An 11,996-nucleotide genomic window follows, 5' to 3' on the forward strand; every position below is an offset into this window, starting at 1 on the left:
AGCCTATATTGGCGATTTAAAAACCAAAAAAAAAATTCATCTCCTCAGTTTCTTGTTTGTCAGTTTCACATTGACGTTTCTCTCTTTCGATTACAGCAATTTAATAATTTCCTATGATTTTTCAGTTCTGTTTTATCAAATTGGTGCACAGCACATATTGGGAATTTTTTTAAATTTTATTTGCAATTTTAATTTCGTCTATTTTATTTTCAAGTAGTACAAGTCAATTTCAGTCAGTCATGACTTTTCTGAATATTTGGAATTTTTAGTAGTAAATACGATTTCAGACGAAACATTGATATCAGTAGTAAAAATGAGTTTCAGTCAGACTATACTGATAATAACTAATTTAATGAATTTTAAAGAAAATCGAACGGGAAAAACAATTATTCGCGAGGGGTGGGTGATAAATTTTCCTAAACTTGGCAGTGAAAAACATTTTGGGAAGAGCAAATACTAGAGACTTTGATAATTACTAAGCGAAGGACCCACTCAATTCGTCACCTTTTGCAGGCAGAGAACTTCCTAAAACAGAAGTAATTGGGTTTGGAAGTAGTTTGCCAAGGACTTTAGGTAGCCCACTTGAAATCCACCCACTTATACGCTTACACAAACGGTTTCTCTCCTTCTATCTCTTTCTCTCTCTTTCTCTATCGCCCTCTCGCTCTCTGCATCTTATTCTTGATATATATCTCAGGTTCTTGAAGCTGTTGGTCTTGCATTAATGTATGCCATACCACTCGTCGGCGATGTAGATCAACCGCAGCTCTAACACTAAGGTCTGAATAATGTTGACAATAGAAAATCAAAACAAAAGGAAAATCCAAAATTTATCCATATAAACTGTTTAATTTTAAATCAATATTTTTCGCGCATAGTAAGAGCTGGTGAAAAGTAGTTTGACTAGAAAATTTTTTATCTTAAAACTGACTTGCAGACCATCACTACTATAAAAAACTATTTAAGTAACGATATTTAAAGAAAGAAAACGATCGTAAAAATTGTCAAGTTTCTTAAAATTAATCCATTTTTTGAACTTCAATTTATTATCGTCACATAGTCTCAAAATCAATGCAAATAGTTGATTAAAAAAGCAATTAAATTAATTTGAAATTTGTACTGTTTTAAAAAGAACAAAAAAATTCAATCACGTTTTAAATTTATTTTTTCAAGCGTATAATTAAATTTTTAATTACATCGACACCAAAATCGTTAAAACAATTTCAGTTTCATTATTTCTGGTTTTGTTTATTAACGAATTTCCATAGATAATTTCATTTGAGATTTTTTTTTGCTCCTCACACTCTTTCATTTATGATGAAAAAAATATTTTCTACGCATATTATTCATGATTGCAGTTATAATTTTTAATTTCATTCAAATGGAATTTTTAAACATTATATATATTTGTAATTGTAAAAATATTTAAAAATTCCTTTAAGTTTTCTCATGTTTTAGAACTCTATGTGCACTAATTCATGAAGCTAACGAAGTACAAATTCAGTTAAAATCAAGTGGTCTAGGATAGGGTACTTGTCATTCTGAAGGAAGCTTCAATAAAATTAAAGGAGACAGCGTAAAGCAGTTTCACGAATGCAGAAAAGCCATGTTAAGAAATGGCGTGACGAGTGCTTGGAAAACTAACTTCTATATTTATGAAATTCAAACGTGTTGAATTTTATGCCTTTGTAAATTAGTCGATTTTTAAGATATTACAATTATTTCTTATCGAATAATAAAAATAGTGAAATAGTGACTAAAAATTTTTAATCAACTAACTATTAAATTATATATTTTTTAAAAATGATTAATTATTTATTTATTATTTGTTCGACTAAATCTGTACATTACTACTTAGAGCAGAACAAAATTAATTTTTTCGGACTAAAACGGATTTTTACAAAAGAAATTGAAAAATTAAAAAAAAGGAAAATTTTCAATGAACTGAAACACTTGCGCTCATGACTTACAATTGGTAAGTGAAATTGATGGAAAGGGACAAAATCTTTGAAATACCGTGCGATCCTCAGACTCGTCAGGCTGAAATTTTCGAATCACTTCAGTTGAAGCTTACAAATTACTGTCGTTCCGAAGTGTCGACCTTTACGTAAACTCTGGCGCAACTTCTCTATAGTTCGTTCCAACTTTCAAGGCACTTATAATTGGTTTCCCTAAATCAGTAAGGTGAGTCCAGTGGCTCTTGTGGTTAAATATCTCTGGAGTTTAGTTCCCATCCAACTTATCACATGAAATGTTACTAACAATCCTATTATAATGCCATTTTCGACTATATATTTCTAGAGTTTTGTAAGAAAGGAAAAGTTTTCTTCTCCATCTATCAAAATTTATTAAATAAAAACAAATAAAATTCATGAAATATAATAGTTTTTCATTTTTATTTTTACCTAACAAGCGCTCTCCCAAAAATTTGTCTATCTGAATATTCGTTAAAATCCAATAATGAAACAATCAAAACTCGACGTATATTGGAATCATTTTAAAATTGAAAAATAACTTCGTCGAAATCAACTTATTGTGAAATTCGATAATTAAAACTTGGTTTTTGTGATAAATTTTAAAAATACATTTTTTTTAAATAAAAAATAAATTTTATTTTTTTAAAAGACCTTATAGCGGTTTCAACTAAAAAAATCCAAAAAAATATATTAAATTTTTTGCGCGATATTCTGTGGGAAAAATATTTTTTTCTCTTTTGATAACTCTTACCCACAAACATGTTTGACCTTTGAGAGATAAAATGTAATACGCTTCTTGATTATTCAGTTTCCGCGATGACCTATTTTGTATAGATGTATACATATACATAGATTAACGAAGTCTTAAGGGAAAAGCACTCTGTCTAAGCCGAGGATATGCGCGATGGTGCATACAGATGTGATGCAAATTAGCGTTTAGTGTAAGCTATTTTAGCATCTATTTTGTACGTCTTTCATACTTATTAAATCCTTGACTCTAAAAGAAGAGCATACTTTAGCATATTTATATTGAAAATGCATTTCAATTGATATACTATTCAATAGATCTGTGCACAATGAATAAAATGTGTCAAGAGCCCTCTTATAATCGTGGATAAAAACTTACATTTTTTTTCTCCACTTTACATCTATATATGCATTTGTTTGATTCGCGCGTATTCAACGCGAAGCATCAGTCAATTCAACTCAATACGTGACTGTAAATTAGAAAAATGTCAATATCATTTATTAGTATTAAAAGAGAGGTCGAATATTAAAATCGTGCTTTTTATGAAAATAAAACATACATTGTCTTTATGAGAATAAATTTTAGTGGCATATTTTTTGATTTTTTTTTAAATATTACACAAAAAATAGTTTTTCATTCAAATATTTAAATTGATTATTTATTTTAGAAATAATGAGAGAGAAATCGCATTTTTCTTTTGGGTACTAAAATGCTTTTCTTTCAGACTCATTGAAATTTTCACAATGCCATTAAATGAAATACCAATGAGAACTTTCTAAGTTCCATGAGAATTCATTATCAGGGTTGAAAGAGGCTTTTCCTTTAGTTTATTTTATGACTAAAGGATCCTTTACACAAACTTAACTAACGTGTCATTGTCGAATTAAAACAAAAGTCTCCATGAAAATATATATATATATATTGCTGTGCGAGAAACCATACTGGGAAAGTTTAAAGCAAAAGTTTTAAATTTTCGAAAAATATGTAATGGATTAGTTTACTATCTATGCCGATTAATCGGAAGCACGTTTCTGACAAACAGGAACCCTATATCCAAACTACATGAAGCTTAAAAGGACTAACTTCTAATAGAAAACTAATCTTGAAAAATTGTGCTTACAAATTAAATAACATTAAAATTCACTTTTGTAATATAATACTTTTAATTTAAAAAAATTTCTGTAAAAAAGAATTGCTTATAAAAATTTTAAAAATTCAGTTCTGAAACTGCTTTATACCTTGTCTGACTAAAACTGTATTTTACTACTGATATAGTAATCGTAGAATTATAAAATAAATTACACAAATATTTATTATTGTATAAAATTTAAAAAATTTATCTAATTTTCTTTAGTCATAAAAAATGGAAATAATGTTATATTATTGTTAAACGTATTTTTAAAATTATTTTATGTAAATTGTACGGTCAAGGGTCAAACTTTCTCTGTCGTTGAAATAGCAGCAACGCTTTAGAACAGCTTTGTGGTCTATTATACGGTGCTGGTGGTGCTAATGAGTGCCGTTTCATTGGCATACATAAAATTACCCCTTTGTAATTCGAGAAAATAAAGAATCACGATGTAATTCAATAAAACAAGAACTTTTAATCGAAAATTCTACTTAACAAAGTACTAATTTGATTTATAATCATTTATAACTAAAACAAAAAAAGAAAATTTCTTCTAAATAAAAACAGAAAATTCTTTCCAAATTAATTTCATTTTGTTGGAAAGTTTCTTTTCGGAAAAAAATCTATGTGCGAAAAATTTTTCCTATAATTTTGATATTGATTGATTTTCATATATCCGAAAAATTGTAGTCAAAAAAGAAAGAGAGAGAAAGAAAGAAAGCACAAATATCACTGTGGAGAAAAGTTATGAGAATGAGAAGATTTGCAATATTAAGGATGTTCGGGTGTAAAAAATGTGAGATTGGTTAAAAGCATGATTAGACCAGAGAGAAAAGACTTCGACGCCAAGAGAGGCTGAGTCATAAATCAGTCGAGCAAATTGATTGGGAGAAATAAGGGATCGGTGGTCTGCTCGGTAATCGAGTCGTAAACCGATCGCGTCGCTTGGGAAACTTTGGCGTCTCTCTCTCTCTCTATATATATATATATATATATATAGGCGTCACTTTATCATGCTTATTCAGGAAACTATTAGACTACCATTAGAAATCGCCTATGTCGCAGGTAAAAGGACATTATTTTACCACGCATATCCTTCTAAAGTAAAGAAACTTTTTCCTGACTCGAGGGATATAAAAATGTTGACGAGATTTCTCTCTCTCTCTCTCTTTTTTTTCCTCTCACGATACTCGCTTTTATTTCAAACAAGCCAACTCTTAGATATAAAACTTTTTTATACTGGAGGAAAACATTTGACATAATTTAAGATATACAGGTTTATGGCTTTTTCGAGGAATTCTGTTTTTATAAGCAATCGAACATTAATGAAAATTAAAATATAATATAGGAACAATTTTTTTTCTATTACAAATTCTTATTGGCCATAAAGAGTTACATCTATCTATTCTTGCTTGATAAAAGAGCGAGAAAAACGAGCTTCCCTTTAGAAAAAAAAACTTTTGATGAATGCTTCTGTTTCGTTAAATTTATGAAAGTAATTTTTCTCTGTCCTCTTTTTAGGCATATATAAGAAGAGACTATAAACATCTCGGTAGATAAGTGTGAAAAATGTTGGCAATTATGAAATAATAATAAATCGAATTTTAATCCTTTCGAGGTGAAATATAATGCAGTACAAGTGTGCCATATTATTAATATGTGTCCTGACGCGGTGAAAGGGACCTTATGGTATAATAGCAAATTGTACTTTTGAATGTTCATAATAAAAAACGAATTGAACAAAATAATTTCTAGTTTTTGGAAATGAAAGAGCAACTCAAATAATTTGATTTCCAAAAATTAGAAATTATTTTGTTCAATTCATTTTTTATTATGAACATTTAAAGTACAATTTGCAATTAAACCATAAGGTCCCTTTCACCGCGTCAGGACACATATATCGACAAATTCAATTTTAAAAATTTTATCAAACTTCTTCGATTATGTATAAATTTTTAAATCAAAAAAATAATTTATTTAAAATTTAAATATAACAATTTTGATGAAAACCGAAAAATTGTTTTCAAAAATAAAAACTGGATTTTATAAGAAAATAGTATATTTGAGATTTTTAAACAAAGAAAAAAGTATTTTATATCCTCCTGAGGATGTGCGAAGTTGCAAGTATTTCTGAGAATATTCTTTTTTTCTCAGAGAAAGAAAGCGAGAGAAAAATACAAGAGCATTTTTGTAAGGTACCAAGAAGAATGGTGGATAAAATATTATTATCTCTAGATCTTAATAAGATAAAGGTGATTGTGGCTATAAGAAGATAGTCTGTAAGCTCAAGCTATTTTCCTTACAGGTTGAGAGTTTCCATCTCCTCTAGAAACAAAATTTAATACTCTGAAATAGTGCGTGTACATCCAGAAGATGTAATAAAGAATAATGAGTGTTTAGTTAACTTACTTAAACTTTTTTTCAAGTCAAAAGGAATATAATTGTATTTTTCAAATAATAATTAGATTTTCTTATTAATTCAATTTTTTCAAGTTTTTTGTTATATTGCAAAAATCTTTTTTTCAAAAAAAAAGATTCAATATTTTGTGTTTACAAAGCTTTGTAAGACATTTTATTTTATAAATATTTATAGAAACTGCAATCACTAAAATGTCAAAGGGAATTTGAAAAATATCAACCCTTGTTTGTGTGACTACAGTGCTTTTGATTTGACATTCTACTGAATTTAATTTTTTCCTCCTTTTTTGTGTGTATAAAAGCTAATCTAAAACAAACGCTTTTGTTGTTTAATTGAAAAAATAGTGATAAAATTTTTCAAAAGTGACAAATTGGCGCTAAATTGTATCCCTTTCATCAGTTGTATATTTATAATTTAATGTGTGAGGAAAATATAATTTTACTGAAATCTCATCAGAAAATTTTCGTAACATTCCCCCAAGTTTGTAATTATTTTCATTTTATTAGAAATAACTTTACGAAACAATAATAATGATTTTGATATTTTCAAATTTAATTCTGCAAATGGAAAAATTTTCGATGGAAGGAATTACATTTGAATTAATATTGAAATTTTTTTCGATTAAACGAGGCACAGACTTCCGTTCCATGCTAATCCCTATGCTAAGAGGAATGTAAAGCAAATAGGGATTTTAAACCGAGCTCAAGTCTACGCTATCGTGTTACAGAAGTCTTTAATTAACGCTGGAAGAATCGCTGGGTCATAAATCAAAGCCCATAAAAGAGATTGGTATGTTGTGGAGGGCAGAAAATTGGCTCCATCGTAAAATACGATGTTACAATACTTATCTCAAATGAATCTTTAAAGTAACATTTTTTTAAAATGTAACTGTATAATATTATTAACAAATAATATTAATTTTTCTGCTAGAAATCCTTTCAAATCCAACTAAAAACATCGCTAAACTCTTGTTACTAAAATTAAATAAATTTACTAAAGTGTCTTGTACTACTGATACTAGAATTTACGTCTAAATTCACGTCTGACTAAAACCGTCTCTTACTACTGATACGAAAATTCAAAGAAATTCACCTCAATTTCCTAACCCAAAAATTTTTTCTTGCTTAAAATTTACCTGACGACATTTTATAGGACGCGCGTGAGGACTTCGTCAGATGGTGTTGCATTATTTGTGGCATTCACCAACATAGATATGAACACATTGATCGAACCACAGTTCGATTGCCAAACCGCCGACTGCAATGCAGTCCGTTGCATTCGAATTTCAACGTTACCATATCTGTTGCATTCATCGCGGTAACACCATGGGAAATTTAATTTCAACTCCTGAAACGAAGTGATGCCGTGTGGACCAATTCAACGTGCAACATCCGCTCTACAACCTCCGATCAACGTGGAGATTTATTGTCCAAAATTTATTTCACGCTGATATATAATTTCTTTCACAAAAAATACATATATAATTTTCTCATTAATATTACAATATGCTTTAGAAATATGCTTTTAAATACAATTTCTCGATCAATTTAACACGTGAAATTGTCATCTCTTTGTTCGGAAGATTTATAATACGCCCCTAATTCTTTTGATTAATCCATTAAAATTGATTGGTTTTTTTTAATAAGAAAATTTGAATTTTTTACCTCACAAAAAATAATAATTAATTTAAACTTTAATAGAGAAAAAAAGTATAAATTTCGTGTAGATAATTTGGTATTAGTACTAAATGGTAATTTTTACCATACGCAATAGTTAAAATATGATAGCAGTAGTAAAAGTCTGTTTTAATCAGACAAACGTTTGGAATTTAATAAAATTAAGATCTGTAGTAAAAACTAGTTTTAGTCAGACACAACGTTGAGAATTTAATTTGAATATCAGTAGTAAAATAAAATTTTAGTCAGACTAGTAAATGAAGATAGTAGCGCACCTTGGTTGAATTTGTGTGAAACATCAACGCGAAAAATTTTCCCAGAGGATAACTTATCGATTACCGGGATAGTGTAGACTTTATAAAATAATTTTCCAGCGACCATCGAGAGATGGCAGTGAATGTTCCTTACAAAGCGATATTTGATTTTTATTTTTTGTCTAGCTTTTTTTTATCTTTTGACGTTTTCATAAATATAATAAAAACATTAATATGCTAAATGCAAAAATTGTTTAAAAAATTTTAATTATAAGATATTTTACTAAAAAAATTGTATTTCTTCAATTAAAAAAACTGCTTAATAGAAAATTCAGGTAAAGTATACTGTGGAACAATTATAAACTTTTCTAATATAAAACAACTTAGCAATCATAACTTTCAAGAGCCTTCTTGACTCTTTTTCATCGTTTCAATCATCATCTTCTTTCTTTCATTCTTTTCTTTTGCTAGTTAATTTTTCTCTTTTAAAACCCTTGTTACATTCTAGATTCGAGTCTCATCTTTTTACTTTCCAACAATCGAGCTCTGGAATGTGTCGCCCCGTAAATATAATTTCTTCCCGAGCTAACGCCTTACGAAGTGGAAGCAATGGCCTTTAAGGAAAGGCGCGTTATTAAGCAGCCGAGCCAGCAAAATGTAATTCGATAAACGATGAAAGAAGGCACGATTCTAGAATAACGTAGAGAACCCAGAAAGAATTTTCAGAATGATTTCAATCAATTATATCTGCTTCATAAAACTTGGATATTTATAATGAGTCACTGCTCTTTTGTCATTTATATAATAATTGAATTTCAAGTACCAACATCTGTTCAATATTTAATACAGAAATAAATGTTCCAAGTCAATTCTTATTCCCATAAATTATTTCATTTAAAAATGTATTTTGATAATTTGTTTTTGAAAAATGAATACGCCTTTTTTAAATTTCAAAAATTCAAGAATAAATTTTCCAGAATTGAAAAATGTTCACGGAGCCAATGTGAAACAATGATGTAAAATCTTTATATTAAATTTTTATATCACATTTCGATCCTAATAAAAAAAAGAAAGATTGGGGAAAAAACTATACGAGTTTAACTTAAGAGTATCGAGTTGAAAGTTCAACATATATATACAGTATTTCAAACATAACAGAGCCAGGAGAATAATAAATAACGTTTCTAGGAATTACAGTAGCGTGAGAACTTTCGATTGCCACGATCAATCACGGATTCGGGAACCGTGGATTTGGATTTCAGCACAATAAGCCGATAAATATTCTGCTCAATATCAGAGGAGAAACCGAGAAACTTTGAATTCGCGTGAAGTTACTGTGGGGGATGATTCAGATTCATTCAAATTCAAATTGCATTCCACGGTGTGTTTCGGATATTCGTATACACAGCAAAAAACACTTTATAATCAAGAACAGTATTTTTTTGTCCTCACATTTTTTTTTTTTTTTATTTGTCCGTCATTAACTGAATATCTTTGAAAAATATTTCCTTTCATAACACAATTGCAAATGAAAATAGTATTTCAAGACTAAAAGCAAAGGATATATAATGTATAAAATGAAATTCTCACATAGCTCACTTAGGAATTTGCAACAGAGAGAGAGAATAATTTGCTCATTAACTTGTCTTAATTAATTAAACACATTTCTGACTCTTTTGAGACACATGACAATAAGAGAAAATATCAACTTTCGTTTGTTTGTGAATCTTGTTTCTCAGATTCACTTTGAAAATATTTTCTTCCTTCAATCGCAGAAATTCGCATAATTCAGAATTCTATATTATTCAAAATTATATCAATTAATTAATTAATTAAAATGGAAATAATTCACTGTTTTATGCAGAGATACTTAGATAAAAAAAAATATTATAGTTTATTATTTTAAACTGAAAACCCTATTGTTTAATTATGGAATATAAATAATTTTACGATTATTTAAAGACTGGATTGGTCGGTGATTGAATTTTTCATTGTTTAAAAGTTCAATTGATCTAAAGCATTGCATCTGAAAAATGAATATTTTAATTGAAATTTTATATTTAAAATATTTTTAAAAATTGATAATTTTTAAATGGGACAGACCTCTTCTTTTGTTACGGACAGAATTTGTGTGCTCAAAATCCACAAAACATTTTCCCAACAAAGTGGCCTTGTCACTGACCCATTATAAATATAATATCCATGTTCTGTTGTAAATTTAAATGTTGACAATGGAAATGGTTCAACTGTCGTTGAATTGCTTTTATTTTTAATTAATAAAATACTCTCTGCTAATGGAGAAATATCTGATTTTTCTCCCTCATTAATCTGTAAACATGGATTTATTGTTAAAGTTGAAGTCAAAACATTTTTAATTCATCATTTATATAAAATTATATGAGAATAGAAGTTTCAATAAAATAATTAAAAGCAAAAAATTTTTAAAGAATTTTTCAAACAAATTTTAATGAATAGTTAAATTTAATTAAGGTAAATCTAAATTGATATAAATTTGTTTCATTCGAGATGGTAAATACCTGAAATACTGTCCCAATAACTAATAATCCATCACTTTGGTTTAAAGCTTTTTCGAAGCTTTCGTATTTATCACTATAGTGTACTAAATGCATTTCCAAAGGGAAGCTATTTTTTCAAAAAAAAAAAAAAAAGAAATTGATTATCTTTTTTTTTGAAATTTAATACCATTTTTATTATAACTATTTGATTTTACCTTGTATAGTTAAAAGTATGTTCACTCCCATCAGAGTCATTAATACCCCAATGAAAGTGTAAACTGTCAAAAATGTAATTACTGGATGCAATTGTAACAAAAGGAGCAAAATCTACCCACTCTACATTTAAATTGACTGAAATTGTTTTGTAGCTTTTATAATTATTATTGTAAAAATATTGTAATTTTTCAATTCATAAAAATTTTAATAAAATTTTACTACCTTTTTGTCCATTATTTAATAATTTCATTTCTTTTGGTATTACATCATATCCATGAAATGTTAAATTAACACCTTGATCATCTGGATAAATTTGCGATAAATCAATATTAATTGGTGACTGTCGATTTCCATAACATTCAGAATAATTATTACCCCATTCATGAGCATTAAAATAATTGTATCTAATAGAAGATTTTATGTTATCTGTAAAAATTTTCAATTTTTAAAAATGGGAACTATATGCATGTACTTTTTCATAAAAAATACTCTCAAACTTCTACTTTAATAAATTTTCCGTTTCCTTCTTTCGATATATGTCCACGTTAAAATGCACTTAAAAAAGTTTTAAAATATTTTAATTTGTGATAAATAACAAATATGTCATGTTTTTCTGTTCACCTGTTTTTAGTTCCTCCATACCCATACATTGCAATTTTATATTGACAATTTGATATAAAAATGCATACGTCAAAATAACTTTTCTAGAAAATTGATGCATTGCTTTTTTTACAAAAAAAAAAAAAAAATAGAATTAATATTTAATTAAAATACTAAAGTAGATTTGAAATAACAGACGGTTAGGCTATTACTGAAACTAATATCGACTTTTTTTTAAAGAATTTACAAAATATTTAAATATCATTGTGTTTAGAATTATCAAAGAAATAAAAAAAACAACAATGAAATTTAATTAAATATTATAGCGTTATTGAATATTCTGTAGATTTTTCATTTGTACAGATTCGTGTTTTGTAGCTGTGGTTGATATACGAACGTGTCCAGTCATTTGTCACAGGTCACGTCCAGAATATTTTGAAAAGCCCCTAGTCAATAGGCATT

At 27.9% G+C, this 11,996-nt stretch overlaps 1 protein-coding gene across 1 annotated transcript; it reads right to left on the reverse strand.

The window, feature by feature from the left end:
• Positions 1-9,192: 9,192 nt before the first annotated feature.
• On the reverse strand, positions 9,193-11,721 carry LOC127281313 (carbonic anhydrase 2-like). Its single transcript, XM_051304966.1, has 6 exons — positions 11,556-11,721; positions 11,157-11,360; positions 10,934-11,069; positions 10,740-10,845; positions 10,306-10,530; positions 9,193-10,228 (listed from the first exon to the last, which is right to left on the reverse strand). Exons 1-6 carry the CDS (start codon positions 11,653-11,655, stop codon positions 10,130-10,132), a joined length of 870 nt encoding a protein of 289 aa, XP_051160923.1. The 5' UTR covers positions 11,656-11,721; the 3' UTR covers positions 9,193-10,129.
• Between the last annotated feature and the right edge of the window lie 275 nt (positions 11,722-11,996).

Source organism: Leptopilina boulardi, unplaced genomic scaffold, assembly GCF_019393585.1.
Source record: "Leptopilina boulardi isolate dan_hultmark-lab unplaced genomic scaffold, ZJU_Lbou_2.1 LbouV2_112, whole genome shotgun sequence".
Taxonomy (NCBI): domain Eukaryota; kingdom Metazoa; phylum Arthropoda; class Insecta; order Hymenoptera; family Figitidae; genus Leptopilina; species Leptopilina boulardi.